The following is a 24,426-nucleotide window of genomic DNA, read 5'->3' as shown; positions in this document are numbered from 1 at the left end:
CATCCCAATTGCTCCCTACGAGTTGACTGGTGCCTTACATGGCAGCCTGGTTGCTGCTGGTGTGTGAATGTGTGTGTGAATGAGTGAATGAGAGCCATCAATTGTAAAGCACCTTGGATAAAAGTGCTAAAAATGAAATTATATTCAAATCAAAAAGTGAACGATCCCTTTAAATTCAGGAGAAGGGAACTGTGGCTAAGCTTTTAAAACCCTATGTGCAACACTAGAATGATACAGAGAAACATGGGCACCAAATAAAGGTACAATAGGTAAGATTTTTGTGTTAAAACATTGTTACAAGACCATTCTAAATCCCTTCCTATCATTGAAAAAGGCTCACTGACATGTTGACTCACCGTGTGCCTGTGTTTATAGTCCTTAAATTCGGGTTTCAAAATATACAGTTGACGGTCCAACACTCTACACCAAAACATTTTATAACAGTACAATAATTGAAGTTCATTGGTTGAAAATTGGTTCTAATTGCCACAACCAATGGCGTTTCAACGTCAGCACGTTTAGGGAGTTGTTGTGCTTTGAAGGTGTTTGTTGGTGCTATACCGTTAGAAGTCCGAAATTACCAATTGTACCTTGTAAAGCAAATTACCCACACAGAGACCCTAAGGTCCTTTTTTTGAGACAGAGAAATTGAAATCAATACACCATGGTCAAGGTCCACCAGTGGCATATGGAGATGAACAATTTATGAGGCTATATAAATATATCCGTACACATACACACACACACTGTATATGCACACTTACTGAGCAAGTAATATGCCCCCTGCTGCCCTTTTAAAGCTACAGAACACAGCAACATTTGCATGTAATGTCCCTCTTGTGAATAAGAGAGGAAGAGGTATGCAAAGTGCATCATGCTGTGCCAGGAATTTTCAGTGACATCAGAAGCTCACCAAGGAGGCGGGGTTCCAAGTGGTGGTGGGGGCAGTCTTTGGTTGCCAGTTGGTCCCGCCTGTGAGCTTCTTCTCGCCAGGCTGACTCCAGTGGATGTCACTGTGTGGGGGAAAAGTCAACGAGAAACTGCAGTTTCAGCACTTCATCTCTGCATGAACCAGGGTCATGAATGGTAAGACACTGGACTGACTTGTAAATTCATCCAAAGTCTTACTTTTTTGTTGTGCCGTTGCCAATTCCCAGATCTGGGGGGGGGGGGGGGGGAAACAACCCAAAATCAAAATCAGCCATTGTCAAGACACAATACAATGGAGACAAAAATATGTTCATAGTAATAATTACTAGAATTAAAACAGGCATTTTCGTAGACTGAGGAACACAAAGCATGTCAATACATCATCTCTGTGGGGTTACACAGTAAAAGTTCTGACCGATTATATTCACACTGTTGACTGAGAGGGAACGGTTGTGCTGAAATGCATAAACCCATTGTGTGGAAATGTGATCTGGAGGTATAATGTGCTTGTGTGTTCTGTTTCGTTTTTCCATGTGTGCATGCATTTTTATGCATTAAAGGGTTAACATGCTTTTATCCACACTATGGTTATATTTTAGAGGCTATAAGAGCATTTCATTCCGTTCTATTGAAACTTGCTTGTAATATCCTATCTGACATTAATTAAGAGTTGGCTGAGCAGCTATGGGCCAGGTCCCCAGGCATTACAGGCTGCTTCCTGTCCTCCGCCAGTAAAGGGCCCAAGCCCCATCTTCCACCCCTACCAGCCCTGAGACCCTGTCCTCCACCCCTACCATCCCTGAGACTCCATCCTCCACCCCTACCAGCCCTGAGACTCCATCCTCCACCCCTACCAGCCCTGAGACTCCGTCCTCCACCCCTACCAGCCCTGAGACTCTATGCTCCGCCCATAAGGGCCCTGAAATCCCTCTTCCAGGCCCTGTCAGCCTGCCCTATAGGCCCTGAGTGAAAAGGAGAAGGGAGTACAAGAGAGAACAGATGCATCTGGATGCTGAAGATGGTTTTATTTTTCCACTGAATGAGATGCTTGCAAGTGGTACCGACACACATGGTTGCACAGCGCGTCTGGGAGTGTATAAGTGATCACTGTAAATAACATCTTTTTAGTGCAGCATTGGCTCTGTCAGCAGGAGTACTCTTTCTACAGAAATAAAGGTATATTTGGATCACCCAGTGTGACTGGACCGCCTCTCTATTTCAAGACTGGATTTTCGTGTGCGCGTGTGCATGTGTGCATGTGTGTGAAAGCATGTGACACATACTGCCTACGAGGTTGGCCAGGGAGGAGTCCAGGTCGTCGGAGACCAGTTTCCCGGGCGGCTGACAGCTGGGGGGCAGGCTCTGACTGGGGGACGCCACTGTGGGTTTCAGGATGCCACCTAAAACATCATCTTAAAAGAAGGGGGCACAACCACACGCAGGAGGAAGGGGGGGGGGGGGGGGGGTTCACCAGAGACGAAACAAACAAAGAAACAAGGCAGAAAAGGACATTTAATGGGGCGAAGCGGCAGGCCTCGTCTGATCAAAGTGAAGGCTTGCCGCAGGGAGGCCGTGCGGTGTGATGTCAACTCACCCAGTCATGCATGCCATGCAAAGCCAAGGCCCACAGAGTTTTACCACAGAGCACGGGAGGAAGAGGAAACAAACAGACACAACATGGGTAATGATGAGAAAAGTACCCTGAACACAAACATTACAGCACCATCCGCTCCGCACTAGCGTCAGTACAGTAGCAGCCACTCGACAGTGTGTGATTATGTGCACACAACCGCTACGCTAAAGTGGTGATGAATTGCACGTTACTGACAATACAGTATACTTTACATAATGACAACTTGCACATAAATTATTCACGCTACACTTTCATGTAAATTATTCACTTTACATTCAAACAGCATTCACAAATGTAGCTAAATTGGTACCGAAGGGCATTCTTCTAGAAGAATGCATGGACTGTAACGTCAGCAAAGCAAAACAGAACTTGAGTCATGAAGCTATAGGACCATTATCCTATCCAAGTGATGGATAAGAGCACTACATCAGCTTTTCAATTTTTTTCTGAGCCATCGAATACCTGTTGAAAAAAACATTATACTCAGCTTGGATTAAGGTATTAAACAATGCCAGTGATTAAATTATGAAAAGGCTTAATTGCAGTTTGTGCATGACAGAGATCAGCAATTTAAAGCAGCATAATGTGAGCAGAGCACAGTGTAAAATAGCGCAAGCTGAATAAATTTTGGTCATGGCTCCGGTGAGTCTTAGTTCTAGGCCTGTATACTGGAGGCTGTTGAGAGACTGCAGTGGCAGGTGCCATGGCAACGGGGTAAAATGTCAGGAAGCAGGCCGGGAGGGATTCAGTGGACTCGGGTGCATCTTTATCAGAAACGCTGCCTTCACATACAGGATGGCCCATTGCGTGCGTGCGTGCATGCATGGGTGCGTGCGAGATTAATCTCCCCATCTGATAAGATGAACCGTAGTGTTTAAAAGGTGCAGTATTCCTCTTTTTCAGCCAAATATCACTAAGCAACCTATGCTATGCTCTCTAAATTCACATAAAAAAATGATCTACCTTTAAAAATATTTGAGGGAGAAATTAAGGGTCTTGCCTGAAGCCTGTCAAATCTTGCTGGGGCTAATAGTGCAATCGCAATAGCAGACAATGCGAGGTAGTGAACTGCTCTCACAGTCATCCGTGTCCTCAGTGTCCGGACCAAAAAATGTAGGCTAGTTAGATTTCCTGTTTATTTAACTTCATTCGATGTTGATGCAATTTACATCCTTCGCCACAAGGGTGAAAACTGGTATAGTGCACCTTTATTTGAGAGCCAAGATTTGTAACGCATGAGTCAGTGGATAAAATCACGCAGTAAAACATGGTAACACTACACATATTCATATTTTTCATGGATAGTGAAAAATGCACTGCCACAGAGCTCATGCCAGGAGGTTCCCAGCTCTAACTAACCCAACCCAGGGCTTCATGGACATTGTGTGAAATGTTTGGAGCAGCAGAATGAATGAATGAATGAATGAATGAATGTTCATAATGAAAAATTGACGAGTGGAGCGGTGGGGGGGGGGCAGAGGGTCCGTTCTTACCGGCAGAATCAGAGTTGTTGGCGGAGGCAGACTTATTGCCGAACACAGAGTCAAAGTCGACGTTAAGGCCTCTCGAGGTCTGCGGTTGAGGGGTCGGAGATGCCGTGAACCCTTTGGGAGAGGAAGGGGGGAAGAGAGGGGCGCGATCAGGTCTTGTGGGCGGCTGGCGGCGCAGTACGTGTCAAAAAATAAAAAATAATAAATATGCTGGCTTGGAGCTGTATCTGGGAGCGCGGCTGGAAGCGTTAGCTCAGTAAAGGAGTCACTGCACACCCACACACCAACGTCAAGCACAGGAAATGCATGGGACCCATGCAAGTGCACTGCGTCAAAGCCATATCGACAGATTGACCATTGAAGAAGCACAGGTGTCCTGGGTAATGCCTCTGACTTTCACTGCTGTCGCACAAATACCTCTACTGATACACAAGCCATAAAAGGACAATATACGTCCATGTAAAACTACAGTGGAACAAGAGACCAGGCCCACTCCTTTCAGTCATCTGCATACTTCATGTTCCTCCAGTACTAGTAGAAAAGCAATTTAACCTAATTCAGTCATTATCACAAAAAGGATCTTTTCTGCAGGGCTAGAGCAAATGCACTGATCGCATCAATGCATCAACCTTTAAAAAAACAGCGTACGCACAAAATATTTTAAAAAAATTTAATGGACCAATTAGCTTGCTGTAATATACAATAATAGTGTCAGTTGTTTAACTTGTAGTCATCTGTGAGCTGCACAATGGGATATAATCTTTAGGGATTTTTTAAATGTAGATAATGTGACAGTAGAAAAACGGGAATTGAACTTCTATACTCCACAAGCTGATTTTCAGTAATGAACCATTGCAGAGGCAGCACCACAAATCAATATTCCAAAAACTGTCACAGCCCCTGCCAAAATGTTCAGACGGCACCAATTCTCCAAAACTGTTCCCCCAAACTGAGCCAATTCCGTGACACTTTTTTTATTTAAGAACACTACACACTGGGTTAATATGCCAGATGCCATCAACCCCATGGCAGTGTTTCAGTTCTGGACAACACTACATCACACCACTATAAGAATCAGGCTGCAATGTTTCCCTGAAGTCTCCAGGTATTTTAATGAAGGCTAAAAGGCTTTGTTTAACATGCTTTAAATCCCTGAATTCCCTGGATTCTCCTCTGATCATTTCAAATTTTTTCTGTTTCTGCACTGCGAGACATAACCTGTTGGTCCCAACATGACCAATAAAATGCCCTATAAAACAAAATCTTTATTTAAAAAAACAAAAAAACCACAAAACATCCTTGTGAAGTGGTGCACATACGTACACAAACAATGCCAAAACTGTCTGAAGCGCTCACTAATTTGCCTGTCTCAGCTTGTCTGACGCTGGAAACTAGAGAAAAAAAGGTCACAGAGAGGCCAGCGTAAACCTGTGCAGACGTTTACGTAACAGTCTGTTAACCTTCAGACACCGCTCTTCACAGACCCAGAAAAATAAACCAGAAAAATAAACCGGATGCAGAGCTCCACCTTCCTTTCCTCTATTTGCATAACCCTTCCCCTTCAGAACCCTGTCCCTCTTTTTTTGGGGCTTTTGACAGGAAGGAGGACAGGCGGAAAAAAAGCCAGCTATCACTCATAACACAGGAGGAGAGAGGAGAGGACCAGCCCGTGGTTACCTACCTCCAAATAAGCCAGCTACAGCAGGAGACTCAGAGTGGAAGAGAGGGGCGTTAGGGTAAGGCGCGGGCCCACAGAAGGAGTCTGACAGGTCGAGAGAAGGCATGAGAGGAGGAGCAAGAAGAGGACTTTTAAAGCACACAACGCCCACAGAAACAAGCGAGAAACAAAGCAGTACAAAATAAAAGCAAGAAACGGCTAAATCTACAGAGGTGAAATCAACCACGCAAAAAAAAAATATATAGATCAAACAAGTTCAAGCAAATCAAAAGCAAGGAAACCTTGTTAGTATATACTAAAGGTAAACACCACCCAGGGGCAAGGGAAGGGGGGTAAAACACTGCAGACAGTGAACCGGCCAGGGTTCGAGCCCCTATGGTTTCTGGGTCACAGAAAACATAGGTGGGCAGCTGGTCATGGAAGTACCTGAGGTAAATTGCTCTATCCGACATGCGTGTTCGTAATTGGTTGCAACAGAAGAGCTTGAATCAATAAAGGGATTGTAATGATCTAGAGAATCAAAAAATATTAAAAACACATTCAGGGACAATTAATGCCTACTAAAAACAAAACAAAAAAAGGCTAAATAAAAGCAAATCAAAGTACAGAGCTAAGCAGTCAGACAGTATACAAATGCATCTGGGTTGAAAACATTTAGACATAAAAACCTTCAATGACCCAGGACACAAAGTCATTGAGCAGGTGGTAACAGTGTGCATCTCTTAGAAAGCCCCCCCTCCTGCACAGTTGGTGGTACACACGGTTGCTTTTGAAATGGACGCGAACGTAAAGGCACGTCCTATTTTTCCCCCCCGAACCTCATTGTTGCAAGCATTCTTACAGACGACCACTCCCTCCGGGCGGTCTCGGGCCGCAACCCCCTCACCTCTGACCCCTGACCTCCCTTCAGAGCGAGGCGACCCCTCCCACTCAGCCAGCAGTGAACCCCTGGCATGGCACTGCTCTCCTGGGATTCCCGCCACTCCCAAGCAAAGACCCCAACCCTCAAGCTCCTACCACACACAATGCTGCGCTTTGGGGTTCCGTAAGCATTTATTCCCCGCCCCCACCGCTGTGCACACCGCACGCCCACCCAAGGGAACACAGTCATTCCTCTGGTCTTCTGCCCCAACCTCAACTGACTACATGTATCCAGTCGGTGCAAATATCCAAGTAATCATTTTTAAAGCTGAAGACGCATTTGTTGCTTGAAGTGATCTACGGTAGGACACTGGACTGTTTTTTTTTTTTTTTTGTTAACCTACTGATGAGTGTGACTGCAAAGGACAGGACACAGAGTCTATGTTGGAACACATAGAGCAATGGAGCATGCATGTCCGGCTTGGTAATGGACAGTTACCAACTGCCGATCCAAAATGTAGAGTGGATAGAACAGAACACAGCAAAAAAACTAATTAAATGGAGAAAAAAAAAAGATTTTTTACCACCAAACATCTCATGACTGGGTGTCCTAGAGGAAAAACTAACACCGTCAGAAGACACAACAGGTAGATGGACAGCGTCGACAACAGGTTTTGTGAGGAAAGGGTTTAAGTTTGGAATGGAGTCGTCGACAGCTTCGGTAGAAGTGAAAGGATCTGCACAGGCAGAGGGAAAGAGAAGAAAAGAGAAGAGGGAAATGTTAGAGGAGGACATGACAGGTAGAACAAGAGCATGCAGAATAGGACACGTGATGAACACAACTCAACGGAGCCCCACCCAGGATCCTTCCACGGACAGCGGGGGATGGGAATGAATGAGCTGGCCGCTTGTACATACCGCTTCAGCGTCTTCTACCGCATCCGCGTTAGAGCTGCACGACTACGCAGAATGAACTTATGTGATTTAAATGACGATTTACATGAAGGTCAAATGGCTCCAGAAAGCTCAGATGCCTGACAAGGTTCTGAGCTTTTTAAACTCTAAGACTGAATGAACAAGACAAGACATACAAAAGACAGATAACACAAAATGTATGGCTGTGGTCATGAACTAAGTAGTCTGTAAGAATATCTGACTGTAAATCTTATGGCCAATCTTGTTGGCATGGCCAACAACGATCATGTTGGAAAGTTGTAAGCAAAGTACTACAGAGCAATCAAAAATAAAAATAACACAAACATTTTCTTACATTTTTCATTGAATATGGATAATTAATTTGTTTATTCACTACACATTTACCCTCATCTGAGCAAATTAATTCCTGTAGGCTTCTGGGTGATCAGCATAATGGCTTGTTGCAGAACCTGTCCAACCCCCATTAGAAACAAACTGAAATTAAAATTGATTAAAAATTTGATTTGAGATTTGTTACAAAATGTATCTAGGAAAGCTTATTCTGCTCCCATCAAAGGTACAGTACACATTGAAGTCTGACCCGATCTTACATAACACTGTCCTTTCAGCAGTCATTTTAAGCCGCGTGGACACTGGTGCATTAAGGAATCCTTTGAGCTTTGAGCTGCAAAAGCGGAAATGCTTTCCTGATTTAATGAAACGGCAGAAACAAGAGATTAAGGAAGTCATGTGACTAATGCGCTTTATCAGTTGATGAGAGGTACTTTGCAGTTTGGACCTGGAGACTAAATTCTGGCCTCTCAAAGAACCCTACCTCAGAAGACGTTCTGATGTCCGATAAGTCTTTTGAGTTACACCAAAAGTTATTCCATTAAAAGACGCATTACTGGCACATATACCCTACCACCCTACCAAGGCTAAACTTGGTTTCTGATTTGTGCCCCATGAGAGGGAAGCCTGAAACTAGCTGGAGATACCTGGCAGGAGATAATACAATGAAACAGTTTATAGACAAACTGCACACTATACTGCAGGGAACCATAAGACTGTTTAATCATCTCCAGCTTATCATTATTTACATCTCAACAGCCAAAGAGTCAGCAGTCCTAAGCACACACTGCTGCAAGGTACCATGATAAAAAATAGTTTATCTGAGTGCACCTTGCCAAATAAAGCGGTTGAATTAAATCACCGAAAACGCCAGTGTTTCCCCTTGTGTTTCTGTTCCCCTGGCTGGTCCCCTGCCAGACTGAGAAAACCTCCTCTGAATTTTAACGATCCATCTTCCCCCTCTCTTCAATTTACACAATTATCTAGATTGTCTTCACATATAAAACAATGTGTAGGAGACTCAGAGGCATTGAAACAACAAATAATGACAGTGGTCTTTAAACACAGTACATGGAAAGTTATATGGTGTGTGAAAGAGGTCCAAACTGTCAACCTGCCAAACTAATGGCTAGCAAATGCAGGCTTAATTACCTAAATGCAATCTTATTCTCCAGCTATGCCATTCAATTTGCCAAGGCAACTCTGTGTATTACATTGTAAAAAATTGCACACAGACATCATTTATTACTTTAATAGTAATAGTGACTTTGGTCAGTAACAGTATATTGAAGGAACAGGACATAGTGGGCCATCTAAAATCAGAAGCAGAATTACTACCTCTACACACTGTAATGACCCTCAGATAACCCTTCATGCATTTCCCTCCTGTTGCCATGCAATATATATGCAAGGAATATCTACACACAAAATGTCAATGTTCACAGGCTGCTGTATGTCAAAGCTCTGAAGGCGTATTACTTGAAAGCTTCCAACCGCCACATTGCTCACTACTACCTCTCTGTCCTTCACCTGCAGTGCGCAATTCACTACAGATAACCATGTGAAGTGTGCCCAAAGGGTTCATATGGCGTTTCACACAACGCCCCAGAGTCTCACACCGCTTACCTCCCCAAGTGTTGGCTACAGGCAGCCCAGTAGAGATGGGCAGGGCCGGCGGGAACGTTGGCTGCAAGTCAAGCAAGTCGCTCCCCACCTTTGAAGCGCTGGAGAGAAACAAAACGGAACAGAACAGCTGCTTTAATCTCCCTGGCTGGAACCCCCCAGACACGCAGAGGGGCCTTTCAGAGTTCCACCCGCAGTCACACAGAAGGCACAGTGGAAAAATACCGCACCTACCGAACGGAAACGGCCAAAAGCCCCACGGCCCAATTCAAGAAGCTCCGGGAAGATCGCGGGCGTGTCTCCAACGTTCCTTCCCAATTAATAGCACCATGCCGGTCGAAGGTACCAAGGACGGCTGTGCATAACCAGCCTCCGCATAAACAACGGAATGAAATCTGGATAAGCTACGTCGGCTATGTAACGGAAGCTCCTGCCAACCAGGAGGTGAATGCGACCGCTCACTACGCTTGATGTTTCCAAACACATCCAGACAGGCTCTGCGTTTTTTTGTTTTTTTTTGACACTGACGAAGACGTTGTAGATGTGGAAGCGTCAAGTCTCGCCCTGTCCATTAAGCAGTGTGTATTGCCGTTTCTTATTCCGGGCTCATCCCTGTGAAGTTGTACTGAGCAGGGAGTCTTATATACACATCCAGACACCAACTCTGAAGGTTCGATTAAATTTCCATCAGAAAGTGACACAAGGGCTACAGAGAGCATGGTAATGCATTTTCCACTGCTCTGCTACTCGACGTGAATAATGGCGGGTCTCTAAACGGCGTTGGAAGCGTCTGGCCTGTGGAATGTGAGCGTTAATACGAAAGCTCCTTTGGATCAGAGTGGAGAGGCAGGAGCAATCGACCTCACCTGTTCGTGGAGCTGGGTGTGGAGAACAGGTCGATTGCCGGGGCCGTGATAATGCTGCCCCCGGTGGTGGATACGGGCGACGCAGCAGTGGTGGCTGAGGAGGCAGGCTTCTTGGACAATTCCTTCAGCCTCTGCTCCTGGACAGACATAAAATATAGTTACACACTCTATTATGCTCCCAAGCCATTTATTACGAAAAATAATGTTTCCACACACAATGTCTTCTTCATGGTGTATGGTTGGAATTTATATAGCGCCTTTATCCAAACCGGTGTACAATTGGTGCTTCTCATTCACCCATTCATACACACACTCACCCACCAATGGCGATTGGCTGCCATGCAACCAGCTCATCAGGAGCATTTGGGGGGTTAGGTGTCTTGCTCAGGGACACTTCGACACACCCAGGGCGGGATCAAACTGGCAACCCTCCGACTGCCAGACCACTGCTTTTACCGCCTGAGCCAACCTCGCTATGTGAGTGAAACTCACTACATTTTTGGGTCCTCACTACCTATCTCCAGGATTTTTTATACATTTATTTATTTCGGCTCCCTCACACACCCAACAGATATCCGTTTATTCTTAACTATAATCGCTCATACAGGCAGAGTAAAGTCATGAGGTTCATGCTTTTTCGGGGCAGCTGACCCAAACACGATCCTTTCCTTTATAAGCCTTCCTGCCCTCAGACCAGGCCTCATATTCTGAGAAAGAAACAAGAATGGAGTCTTCTGCACAGCCCACGACTACTTCATATCCAGTATCTGTTCCTGGCCCTTTGCTCACATATGACGCTTCATGGTAGATCAAACATATGACTGAAGAACAACATCGACGCAGGCCATTAACTTCCGGATGGAATTTAACTGTACAAATTCTGAAAAAGGCATCAAAACAAGCAGCTTCCAGCTTCAGCGGCACTTGAGATTGTGCATCCTCCTTCTAGATGGGAAAAAAAAAAAAAAAATACAGGGGGCTGGAACCAAACTAACAGTACCTTAAGTGCTTTTAAGCGTGCCTGCTCTTCCTCTAGTGCTGCCTGCTTTTCCCTTTCATCCACTTTGGTGAAAGATATGCCGGTGTTTGCAAGCGACGACACGGCGTTGGAGAGAGTGCTGGCCCTGAAGAGGGAGGGGAGAGAGGAGGTTCAGGTAAGAGCAGCGTAAAACACACTGAACAGGGCACAGACAGAAGTGCTCTGCCTGCACTTTAACTGGGGGCTCGGTACCTTCCAGAATAAATACATCAACTTGGGCCTGAGCTAAAACGATGCCTTGTAAATATCAAATGAGCAGAAATTGATTTTTTGTTTGCTGCAACGGGCCATTCAGTTACACCGTGCGACACGTTGAGTAAAACATTGAATAAGCTGATGTCTGTAATGTTTAAATGCATGCCTTAAACCCCATAGAATGTAGCAGCTGGAGACCACGACCAAATGGACCAAAAATGCCAAAATAAAGTCTGGGTCAGCCTTGTCTGAATCACACATTGCTGGGCTGGATGGGCTGGATCAGATAAGAGCTGATGAAATGCACCAGTGCATCAGTCTGGAGATCTTAACTGACCTCTTCACTGGTATTTCTCCAAAGAATTTGTGAAACTATGGGAACAAGCAGTGAAAAACAGAGGAAACCCTTCTGCACAAAAATAGATTTGTTTCTGGAGGCTCGCTTTCCAAAATATCGCCCTTCTGGGGAAAAAATTTATTCGCCAGCACAAATTAAGCCATTACAATACATTAAGCATGATAGTAGATACTCTTATCCTGAGCAAGCGCACACACACACAGGTTTAGGCAACAAGTAGAGCAAATAACCATGACACAAGTTATAGTAAGTAATAGCCAGTTCATAAACCAACAACATATCGTTAAGTGCCACAGTACAGTCGCAAGAGGGAGATTGTGATTGAGTTTGAGGATACGGTATTAGATATAGCCCAGGAAGAGATTATCAACCCATAAAATGCTCAAAGTTCAGTATTAGATGCAGTGTAAACATGTTTTCAGACTGCGGTCTAAGACAGACAGTGAACTGGAGGTCAACCTGGGTTCTTGCTGTGGCGACACAGGACTGCTAGGAAAATTAAACCAAAACCAACAAAAACAAGCAAACACATACCTGCTCGCTGCAGTAGAGTCTTTGACCTTTTTCCCTTCCAAAGAGGCCAAGTGCTGTTCTAGAGCATCCAGAAGGCTGCTTGGGGCCTACCACAACACATACACGTCTTCAGTACCCAGGCTTTGGTCAAAAAAATGTTCACAATGATTTAGACCAGAAAGGATAAGCATGCAGAATACTGTGACATGTACACAATAGAGAACGAGCGATCTCAGACACAGAAAAGGAGCGAGATGCAGATACTTACACAAACCGTAAACTGAAAACGGAAAGATAAGGAAAGATACAGAATATAAAGGTGGTAATTGTCAGAGACGGGGAATAAAAATGGTTAAAAAATACAGCTAGCTCTACTAAATCTATTGAGCAGCTTATTGTTAAATATACTCTTACTACAATAAGATACGCAATGTCTACTGGAAAGCATGACATGTAGTGAAACAGGCAACATTTGAGCATGAATCAGTCATCTAAAAATCGGTTTTGAAAAATTGGTAGAATTTCACATGACCAGGTATCAAACACAGGCACACAGATGAAAAAGAATTTCATATTACCCTTGTTACTGGTAACATTTATTCATGTAACATAGATTTGTCTACCAATACTTAGCTATGCAAGAACTTGCACTGGTGAAAAACAAAGCAAGGTTTCTTCCCCACCTTCAGCATGTAGGCCTTGCCTGACCGCTATACACATTCCTTCACTTTGGAAACCAAGCCTCTGGAGGGGGCACTGGTGCCCCACAGTGCCATGAATTAACACCTTTATTTGCTGTATGATGTGAGAAGTCAGGAACAAAAGAAGTAAGAGATTCCTCCCCCACTACCATGGGTGACATGCACTGAGCCTTCATGCGCTTGGCAGTGTCTGGCTGGTGAGGTGGCGTGGCAGGTGGAGTTTGGAGAGGGAGAAAGAGCTTGGGCCAGGGAAAGTGGGATAAGCTGAAAGTAAAGGTCGAGCCAGAAAAAAGGAAAGTGTTTCTCTGTGTGCTTGCCTGTGCTTGAGAGAAGGTGGTCTGCAAGAGGTCTTACCTGTGACAGGTCTGGGATGTCCCCCCGGTCGATGCCCACTTGCTGAGGAGAGAGAAGAAAGGGGGACGAGTCAGGATCCCTGCCCCTGCTTGCCCCAAATGCTCCAATAATGGGCGGATTAAGAGAAGCTCACCTCTGCGACTTTCAGGAACTCTGAGATTCTCGTCATTCGAGTGAGGAATTTCTTGTAGATGTCCAGGCCCTCTTTACATTGAGTTTTCTTCATGTCAAAGTATTTCTCTGTGAGAGACACATAGTGGAAATGAGCTCTGCACTAGAAGATTACACTCAGTGTGCTTTAGTGCAGCTTCATTGTCATCAGAAGTTGTGGCCAGTCAATTCCCTAATGATCCTTGATTTGAGTAAGAGTAAGCGTCCATCCATTATCTTTAACACACTTATCCTGAACAGGGTCGCAGGGGGGCTGGAGCCTATCCCAGCATACATTGGGCAAAAGGCAGGAATACACCCTGGACAGGTCGCCACTCCATCGCAGGGCACACACACACCATTCACTCACACACTCATACCTACGGGCAATTTAGACTCTCCAATCAGCCTAATTAACTGGTGCTACCCACTGCACCATCCATGCCGCCTTAAGAGTAAGCACCCAATCATTAAAACTAAAACAAACAGGTATCAATAGTTACTCCCACAAACATTCATTACTTTGATGCCTTTAGAGGGAAAAGACTTTAAAAAAAGAAAGAAGAAAAAGTGACCCCACTGAAAAGGTACCAGTTTAATGATCCAAAAAATATGTTATGTAGATGGTCCAAAAAATTGATTTTCAGACAAAGAAAAAAAACCAATCTGCCATCTGCAGGAGGCAGCATACAGGTTACAATTGACTACATCTAAGCTCAATGCCATATGAATAGCAAAATATGTCTCACTGCCATGCAAACTTGCAAAGACTATTTTGCACATTTCAAGTCTGGTCTCCCCCACAGACATAGGCTGCCATGTACGGTTCTATAGGCCCAGGCCAGAACAAAGAAGGCGTTTCACACAAGCGTGCCCTTATTTCCCCAAAAGCCAACGTGTGTGCCTGGAGACAGCCCCAGGAAAATAAAGAATGTCATCCTACAGCCCTTTCCCAAAAATACGTCTGGAAGCACGTGACCCGACAGGTTTGCGAGGTGCGGCGGCCCTTGAAAATGGATTATGTGCCTGGTTTACCTTCGGCACATTTCACAGTTGGAGAACAGCGCGGTGGAATTGGGCGGTTTGGTGGCTGCAGCTCCCCGCAGCGTTCAGCGGTCCGCACTGTGCGTTGGCAGGGAAGCGCAGTGCCCGCACTGAGCTGTGACATCGCTGACCTTGGCCACAGTGCCACCGAGGATCCCAACCCCCCTCCAATCGCAGCCACACAGGCTCATCCACTAATTTCACCCTTCTGCTGCTATCATTCCATTAATGATAACAATAATAACAACAACAATAACAATAATAATACATTTTCATATTAAAAAGCCCTTTTCCTCCACCCTAAGCTCTTGACATATTCACCCACAGAACATTAAAATAATGGAATATAAAAAGCACTCACCCAAGAGATTTATGATCCCTTCATTGTATGCAGCGAACAGCCGGATGGCATCTTTGAACAGAAGCATGAAGGCTGCATTGATTACCCCATTCGTGAGTTCATTGGCATTGACCTGGGGACACACACACAACACCAGGGAGTTTAAGCCCTGACGCACAGCCCGAACAACCATTTCCTCTGATCTTCTTTAATAATATAGGAAGAGGAAAGCATGTCAATAAAAACAGAAATTGGCAGACAAGACTGTAGATCTTGGTTTTGGCCATGGCAAAAGGCATGACAAGTCATACTATTGCCTTGAGACAGCTCTGTAAACTGCTTCTGGAAAAATCTATATAAATTGATAATATTGAAAAATGCAAGTTGCCCTGGTAAGTGTGTCAGCCATGCAGATAAATAATGTCAGTTAATAATGCAACAGACCACACAATCTGCTGACTCCAAAATGATGGCTAATGCTCTCATTTGACAGTTTGCCTATTATTAAATGGATATCGTTTTCAATGAAATATAAAAGCACAATTGAGTGGTATTACCACAAAAATTGTGTTTTACTTGTTGCACCAAAACTGCAGCCTTTACTGGTGTGCAGTACGTACTCATAGCCGGCTGAACAAAGACTGCACTAGGCAGTTCTGATAAAGTGTCATGTTACTGGCCTGGCACATGATTAAGACCTTTATTGCGTAGTCTGAGCATTGCATTACCGTCGCCGTCTTTTCCTTGTGATGCTAAGTACGAACAGGACTTCCTGCTCTCAGAGGTGACATTGTCTCATGTGCCCAATGCAGGGCTTATAGAGTGCAAAGTTCATTGTGCAGGTGTTCATGAACCTGCTGGTAGACCTGTCGATGGAACAGTACTGACTGTCCTTCCCCCTCAAATGTTCTTGTTATACTCGTGGAACGAAAGGTCAGACATGATTAAGGGTCATATTGTGTTACCTCAGACTCGAATTAGAAAGCAGGGACTTTGTCTTAAATTCTGTTAGCTATTCCATTTCACTATGTCTGCGCAACTGGCCTGAAGACCAGAAAGTCACTACAGAGGTTAAAAATCACAGAGCCATGCGATTTTTACATTCACATAACATATGCGGATTTGTGGCTTAGCTCAGGGGATGGCAGGTCCGCTGGAGACTCACATTGAAGTCGAGCAGCGCGTCCATCTGGTTTTGGATGATGGGAATAGTTTTCAGGAGCTTCTCTGTGTTCATGGTCCTCATCACGCCGTCCGCTCTGTGAGAGAGGGATAAAAAGGCCAAGTTAACAGCATCATAAGGACAAGATTGCGAACACGCGTGAAAAAAACGTGGATACTGGAAGGGATTTTTGGCAGACTGCTTTCCCAGAGGCAGGAGGAGAGCAGGAAATAGCATGCAGTTCACTCATGAGGCCTGAGACCATTTTTTAAAGGACAACACGCACACACACGCACACACGCACACACGCACACACGCACACACACACAAGCACGCACGCACACGCACGCACGCACACAAGGCAAACTTGTCCAATTGCAAGTAAAGCATCTATTTAAAAGCCCAATATTTATAGTGAATATTTTTGTGATTTCGGGTGACAGTAAGAGCAGGAGCCCTGGGAGACTCCAGAGCACAGGCTCAGAGAACAGACTCTTACCCTCTTTTCACTTTTGTGAAGTCAAAAGCGACTTGTCTGTACGACATGGCTTTTTCGTTCAGGTATCGGCTATACCTCCTGATGAAGGTTGACATGTCGTAACCTATGGAAGAAAAAGATGATGTCAAGATGGTGCCTTGACGGCCATATTCTGTATATTCCCACCCTGAGCTACACCTGATCTCTGGGGCCCTTAGTTATGGCAAAAGATACCTCCCCGCCCCCTAGCACTCCCATGTTATGGTTTTAGGCTATAAATTACAGTACATTAAATTACAGTTATTTAGCGGACACTTATCCAAAACAACTTAATTGATTAGACTTAGCAGGGGCCAATCCCCTGCAGGGTTCCGGGTTCAGGACAGCTGCACTGATCTTACTATAGACAGACTGTGGCTTGAACACCATTCTCATGGTTTTCTTAGGGCTTGTAATGGATGCAATCTGTATGAATTCAGAACATGTATTTTGGCTCTTGGTGAGAATAGCCGAATTGCAGTTGTGCATCTATACTCACTGGTCTTTGATTTTTGCTCAGCAGGTAAGGAATATTGCTCATACAAATCAGGTAAATGCAATTGTGTTCTCCTACACTGAACGTAGGCCTTGATACAAGCGTCTGCTAAATGAATGTAGTACATGAATGTAACAGCAAGAGAGGCAAGAGAGAGAGAGAGACAGAGAAGAAGGGAAGAGGGAGAAATAAAAGAGGGTGAAAAGGACAGGGAGAGAGGGGGAAAGAATGAGAATGACTGCAGGTTGCTACGTGGTATGAGCCTGTAACAAAACCAGCTGCCAGTATTAAAAGGACATTTTAGCACAGATTTCATTTGGACCTTGAGGTCGCAACATTACCTAGTTATGCCAAATGTTCACGGGTAATAAAGGTAATAAAACGGGACAATTTAAAGGGAGAATCTATGGCCAGAGGGGTAGGAGAGTGGGGTGGTCGGGGACAGACCCCGGAGTCAGAGGCGCTGGGTTTGGAAGCGCTCCGGGGCAGTGACCACCAGCACAGCTCAGCTCCAGTCAGCACTTTCCCCCAGCCCGAGTGACAGCCGCTGGGAGCACTGGGTCAGTTCAGCCGATAACCCCACCGCCTGGCCCTCCTCCCCTTTCCCATAACCCCCATCACATGTCCATGAAAAGGGCCCAGTCATTTCCTCGCTGGGTGGAGGCCCTCCACTGCGCTGCAGTTTCCTGCAGGAGGGGAAGGCTGGACTGACAGGGTGGCAAATCGCAGCCATGACGTCATGAAGCAGTCATGTTAGAGGGTCTGTGAACGGCCCTAGTAATTGCTCTGGAGCAGGAGTAAAGAAAATAGAAAAGGCACCCGCTTGTACCCAACAAGAAAGACAAAGAAAGGCCAGTACTGATGGGCCGAATGATTATGGGTGCTTGTGACATTACCCTCCTTTCCCATCACACCAAACATGGGAAGAAAGCCCCAGCATAAATAGTGCTGTGCTCCTTTTAAACGGAAAGCCAGTGTGGAGGCATCCCCTGGGACCCTGCATAACTGGAAAAGCAGACGCAGAGAGGGGTGCAGCAGGATACGAGAGAGAAGGAGAGAGAAACACTGAAACAAGAGAGGAAAAGAAATGAGAGAAAATAAGCAACAGAGAAAATAAGGAGAGAGCAAGAGAAAGAGAGAGAGACTGACTCCAGGCTTTTCTCACAGAGCTCTGCTCTTGACAGCCGGCCCTGGGGGCTGTCACCGACTTCCCATCGCATCGACCCTTGGCCACACTGTCATCTTTACACAAATGGAAAAAGCAGGGACTCCCCACATCTACTCTGCCACAGTAGATCACTTTTCGCACACAAACATCTTTAGCAAGATGAAATGGGAACAGTACTGAGAAGATGCCACTCACCTTGCAAACCACTTTTGTCCAAAAAATTGCTCAGGTTGAATAATGTGTTTCTTGATGCCAAGTACTGTATAAATCGCTGCAAAACAAAACAAAATAAAAAAAAGTTTTGGTTGTGTAATTCATTTTTAGGACCTAGTCAGTCGTTTTGTTAGTCAATCAATAACAATTACATATGACTTCAAGCATAAGAGAGATTTGTCTTGCATAATAAGGTTTTCACAAATGCATAAAAGAAGCCTTTGCTAGAACATTATGATGGCATTAAGCATGTTGCCAAGGGATAAAAACACAGAATTTATTTCAAAGATATTCAAAAGCTATAACAACAATACAAGATTACAATATAATACTCATGGGCAATAAGAAACCTCCTGAATATGCAAAAACAAGTCAATCCATCAAGAGAGTTCAAAACTGTTCAAATAGTGTCCTATACTCATGACCTTTGGAGAAATAAACATTCACAGTAGTTTGGTAGATCTCACCCTCCATCATTTTATCACAGACGTTTTGCGTTCATTTTCACTTTTCTTTATTGCAGCTCTCTGCCAGGCCAATATTAATGCCGCCCTCCTTTGAAAGCCCAACTACTTCCAGATTGGCTCTACACAAGCTCAGAATACAAGGTCGTTGAAATGCAAGCCTAATACCACATGTTGTTGCATTAATGAGAGCTGGCCATCATGCACATTGAGGAGAAACTGGCGGGAATAATTCATGTTTTCCCTTCTCCTCCATGGCCCAACTTCAACAGACAGCCCAGTTTGTGCTTATGGTGTAATTGGGTCACACGCATGAGAACTGTGGCTCTGACCCGGGTCCGAGAATAAGACTCACCTCGTTGCCGTACACCATGAGGTGGTGTGTGGTGATGAGGGACTTGAAGACCACCACCCAGCTGGTGTTGGTGGTCCTCTCGAACAGCGTGTCGGCCAGCTGGGGGATGTTCACATTCATCTCGTTGGTGCACTGGATCAGGTCTGGAGAACAGAGATAAAGGGGGAGGAGAGGGTTATGGGTACTGACCATAGAGTCATGGTCACCCGTGCTGCACATATTAAAAACTAATAACGCGAATGGTCAAAGGAACCTGAACTGGGGCCAAATTTGGGTCGCGACTGAAGTTATGGACCTGCGTGGAGTGGAAGAAGAATGCTGTGGGTACTCTCCTTAGCTGTGAAGAATCACGCCGCAAGCAAAATTAAGCAATCAAATGAACGCTAAACAAGATCAGCCTACTTGGTCAACTCAAATGGAGGCCGCAGAGCTTGAGTAGCGTCTGCACCCCTGCGATGAGTGTGGGGAGTTTGCATTCAGACTGCGGCCTCGGCGTCTATCGGCCGGGGGAAAGGACTCCTGCGTGCATTATGAGTCTTTGGCGGAGGGCCACCGCCATCTGGCCTGCAGTGAAAGCGCATGCCTTATGGCTCACTTCCACCCCGGCTATGAGAGCTGCCTTTCAGCCCACAGCTTATCCTGCCATTTGCACACACTGCACAGGGACTCCCTCTCATCGAGACTCGCATTTGTTTTTTTATCTAGCGAAAAGGAGACATTTCTTATCAATTGTCGCAAGGTCTACAATATTAAACCAAAACACACACCCGAATGTTACTCGGAAACGCATGCAACTCTGGAAGCGAGTTCACAGAAGGGTCAACTGCCTGGAGTGGAGCATCACTGAGGGAAACGCATGAGATAAATCAAGAGGGACAGGCCACATCCCGCCCCCCGCCCCCTCCCCTTCTGATGTCCAACGGACACATGAGCTGCGCGTTAGCCACCGAGCAGGTAAAATTGTGTGAGATTAAAGGCCATATTGGCACTACAAAGGGAGCGAACGTCTAATTGCTTTAGTGTCGGGAGCTGACGGGTCTGACGCCTCAACAAAGGCGAGTCCGTCAGCACCCGGGCCCGCTTGTCATCGCGCGTGGGAGTGGCCCGGCGGACAAGAGGCCGCCGCGCTCCACAACCCCGAGGCGCAGAGTGACGCAGCCGCCTGAGCCAATCAGAGAGGCCTCCTAATCCAGGCCCGATATCCCAGCAGTTCCACAGGGAACAGCCCTTTGATATTCAAGCGAATTTCTCTCTGTTCCATGCGTAGATGAAGGCTCTGAGCACAATACCTGCTGACAGCCTGCTTCTCCCCTCCAAATACTCGCTTTCCATGAACGTGCTTACATTTTAATGCTGCATGTTGCTTTCCATGGAAAGCCCGCTTTATGAGCGATATCCCACAGAGCACTGGGAAGTGTCATTTCAGCACCCTGCGTTTACGGATAACATCCTGGACATGCTCGCGTAATTAGTACCGATTTTAGAATCTCTGTATTCGTGCCAATCACAAAATAGAACTGTGAATAGCAGTGTGTCAAAGATTGAATGTAAAATTACAAGTGCGGTTTCAAAAATGAAAGGTTGTCATGTTCCTTGCCTTCATTTTTCCAATCACTTCTTGATGTTAAGAAAAAAAAGGAAAGAAAGAAAAAGAGACTAAACCAACATTCAACTTTCATGGCCACTTTCATTCAACCTTTCAAATAGTATATATAAAGATGGATAAATATATACACAGATAAGTTTTATTTTTATTTTTAAATAAAGCACTCAACTTGCAATGGTGTCAAACAGTGAAGAGCAAGTAATAATGTAGGTCATGTGTGAATTTTCCTTTGTGGTGAGGACTAGAATTTGACAAGTTAGCTTATTTTTTCTGGCATGGGTGTTCTAGAGAACATCTTTACTAACAGCATTTACTGCCATTCTAATGTCAACAAAAGAGCTCCTGTGACAGCACAAAGAGCCCTTTTGAGTTGCACAAAAGCCATACGTTACAACATGGCTTTTCTAATAAGTAAAGCAGGTATCTGTATGACAAAATGACACCCAAAAAACCTATTTGGAGTAGTCTCAAAAAATGTTATTAAATTCTGTTGGATATTTAAATATCCAAAAGGGAACAATGTGGTTACATAAAATGTTCTTTTGGAAGTCTGTAAAGAATGGCCTTCGATTCAGAGTTTTCAGGTAATCTGGCCCATGTGCAGACGAACACTACGGACAACGTGAGTGTTTGCAAAGCTCATTCCTTGTGATTGTGCTGGAATTTCCTAATGGGAGGACTGTGAATTAAATGCGTTTAAGAGGGAAGTGTCTTATGAGACCACTGATGTCCCAATCAATACAATCCACAAGCCGGGGTTGTGTGAGGACAGTTGTCGGGGCTTGGCTTCTGTTACAGTCCAGGCCTGTTGTTACAGACGGAGCCCAACACCTTCTGTTCACTTTCAGATGCAGCTTGATTGACTCCAAAGGAGAGGGAACACCAGTGATGTAAGTATTCTGCAGGGGAGTTTCTAGGGGAACCCTTCCACGCACAGGAGCCACACGGCTCCAAACCTGCTGGAAACTCACATGATCTTCCTCCTGCTCCTGAAACGAGGGCAAACCTAAGCCTTACTTACACCACTGTGACCTTATATTCACCCTCCCACCGCCACTGCAATGTTTAAAAACACAATTAGAATGAAAGAAAATATTGTTTCTTGAATCGTTTATATTATGTCTGCACAAGTCAAGTACCCCAAGTTGTCTCAGAACTGGCCAGCATATCCAACCACAGTGAGACTTGCATCGCAGCGCTGAAGGCAAAACATGTGATTTCAAAAGAACCCCAGGGGTAATGTTGCCCTAATATAATATTTACCACTGACACATGCCAAATAGCCTGGCAGATGCATTACAGATACATATTTCATTAGATTGGTTCACAGAGAACTATATGCAGTTCCCGCTGCTCACTTGAAAGAAAGGTCTACGTGCTAATTATACAAACGTGCTGTTGCACAAAACCAGGAATTTATCTGAGCAGGAGTGGAACTCACAGTTAGAACATGTTATGCGGAAGAGGTCAGCTATATTTACTTTACGTATATATCACCGTCACTGTGGCCGAGCGCCTGGGAAAATCGTTAAACATTACAAGCATACAAAGCAGAAGGTCACTGAAAAGTTGTGCATAATTTCAATGTTCCATAAAATGCGAGTCCAAAATGTTTCCTGCCAAAAATGCCCATGTTAAACCCGTAACAGAGCAGAGTAGGGGACTACATCCCCACAGCAGGGAGTCTCCCACTTCCTCAGTTTCAGGAAAATGATTCACCAATTTTGCCCCCACGATAATAAGCTGATGACAGCTGCCCTGGATTCCACCACCCCATCACACACGATGAAAAATGCGTTTGTCAAGAGGTTTCTTAATGTGCTTATGGAAGAGAGAGACGATTGTGCTTGCCAAAACACTGGAGAAACTGTCACTCGGCATGCTAGCTTTCCCATGCCGGGGGAGGATGCAACGGTGCTTTTACGTGGAAACAGGGCATTGCTTTCAGCGCCGTGCGGATGACGCACTTTGCTAAATCAATGTGTCATTACAGCTGACTGAGTCGTCGGGGACACAAAGGCCTTCAGCTGCAGCATTGTGACGCACGGCAAGAATTGTCCGGCATTCTCTATCAAACAAATAAAACTTAAAATCATACGGGTGACAAGTAAACAAAAAAGCAGTGTCCGTATGGCTATTACTTTGTTATGAACTACAGAGAATCAGTAGTGGTAACTACAATATTGCTACATGTTGGACAGAGCGAGCGGTCAGTTATATCTTGGCACACTGCCCCCTAGCTGACTGGATGACCCAGGCTGAGACCCCTTGGTGGTGCAGGGCCTCTGGAGAGCAAGACAGAACGTTTTCGCAGTTTCAGCACTCTGCGAAACATTCAGTGAGATTACCACCTTCTTCACTGCTTTAGCACTGTGTGTGCAATTAACAGCAATTATCACTGAGCAGCACCTCAATTAGACTGTAGTACCAGGAAATGTTGTGATAGCTGCAACAAGGACACAAGGAGATGTGTTAATGTGGGTAATTTCACAACAAATAGGGCCTTCCAGCAGCTGGGGGTGCTTGCGACTGCTACCTTGGTTTCTCAAAGCCAGTAAAGGCGCTGCACAACATTATCGGCCGATTTTAAATACATTTTGCACTTCCCGCTTCTGAAGCCCAGAAGGGTTTACTGTTCTTCTGGTGATGAGAACACCCTGGGCCTGGCAGCAACTGTTTTTAGTCATTCCATAGTTTCAGTGTTAGTATTTTCACTTTCAGTTCAGTTTGTACCTGGTGGAACAAGCATGGAATGTGTAGATTTTTTTCAAAGCTTTTTTTTTTTGATGAAGCAGGAAAATCTCAAATGCTTAGCTGGCAGATTTGAATCAGTTTATAACTCATTCCCACAATAAATATCTAAACATATATAACATTTGTAAAGGTTTTTACAAAGAATAGACCCTGTAGGAACCTCTGGCGTGACACAGCACACTAACACTGGGCTGCAGCGTCCAGAGTGAACTGGGTGGAACATGACCGGACCTGGAAGGTGAACAGACAATTGGAGGGGGGGAGTGCCACACCAACAGAGCTCAGATTCAGCTATTCATGCTGGCGTGAGCGTGTTCCGACAGGAATGCGGCCGGGAATGAAAAGGGCCTAAAATCCAAAGCATGCAAAGGAAGTGTGGGAGCGCGGAGCAGCTGGGCCGCATCACGGGCAAGCTCCGTCCTGAGATCCCCGGGCCCCGCGGCGCACCGCCTAACCCACTCGCAGAGAGAGACGGCGGAAGAAAGAAGGCAATGACAGGGCAAAGGATGAAGGGCTGCCGTTTAGTTCACACGACACGCCGTCAAGGAGGAGAGGAAAATTGGTAACATCTCTCCGACGATCAGCAGTTCCAATCTCCGCGGCAGAAGTGGCTACAGCGGGCTGGGTAGTTACCACACAACTTACATAGC

General features: G+C 45.2%; 1 protein-coding gene across 29 annotated transcripts in view; it reads right to left on the bottom strand.

Annotated features, from left to right (window-relative positions):
- Positions 1-24,426, bottom strand: part of picalma (phosphatidylinositol binding clathrin assembly protein a) — a 50,561-nt gene that overhangs the window by 9,828 nt on the left and 16,307 nt on the right. For 3 of the 29 annotated variants that reach the window (XM_061247428.1, XM_061247432.1, XM_061247435.1), the window contains 19 exons: positions 19,417-19,559; positions 18,580-18,655; positions 16,703-16,805; positions 16,207-16,300; positions 15,063-15,174; positions 13,641-13,747; positions 13,508-13,549; positions 12,721-12,732; positions 12,474-12,559; positions 11,348-11,471; positions 10,348-10,484; positions 9,485-9,582; positions 7,177-7,329; positions 6,158-6,241; positions 5,735-5,815; positions 4,057-4,167; positions 2,214-2,342; positions 1,129-1,159; positions 914-1,013 (listed from right to left, as the gene is read on the bottom strand). In XM_061247428.1, the coding sequence (XP_061103412.1) occupies positions 914-1,013; positions 1,129-1,159; positions 2,214-2,342; positions 4,057-4,167; positions 5,735-5,815; positions 6,158-6,241; positions 7,177-7,329; positions 9,485-9,582; positions 10,348-10,484; positions 11,348-11,471; positions 12,474-12,559; positions 12,721-12,732; positions 13,508-13,549; positions 13,641-13,747; positions 15,063-15,174; positions 16,207-16,300; positions 16,703-16,805; positions 18,580-18,655; positions 19,417-19,559 (1,823 nt within the window). Of the gene's footprint in view, positions 1-913; positions 1,014-1,124; positions 1,160-2,213; positions 2,343-4,056; positions 4,168-5,734; positions 5,816-6,157; positions 6,242-7,176; positions 7,330-9,484; positions 9,583-10,347; positions 10,485-11,347; positions 11,472-12,473; positions 12,560-12,720; positions 12,733-13,507; positions 13,550-13,640; positions 13,748-15,062; positions 15,175-16,206; positions 16,301-16,702; positions 16,806-18,579; positions 18,656-19,416; positions 19,560-24,426 lie in introns of those variants that run through there. The other 26 variants (XM_061247431.1, XM_061247434.1, XM_061247430.1 and 23 more) reach the window with 20 other exon arrangements.

Source organism: Conger conger, chromosome 7, assembly GCF_963514075.1.
Source record: "Conger conger chromosome 7, fConCon1.1, whole genome shotgun sequence".
Classification (NCBI taxonomy): domain Eukaryota; kingdom Metazoa; phylum Chordata; class Actinopteri; order Anguilliformes; family Congridae; genus Conger; species Conger conger.
Note: the sequence above shows the minus strand (reverse complement) of the source record. Positions and strands in the feature narration are given on the sequence as shown.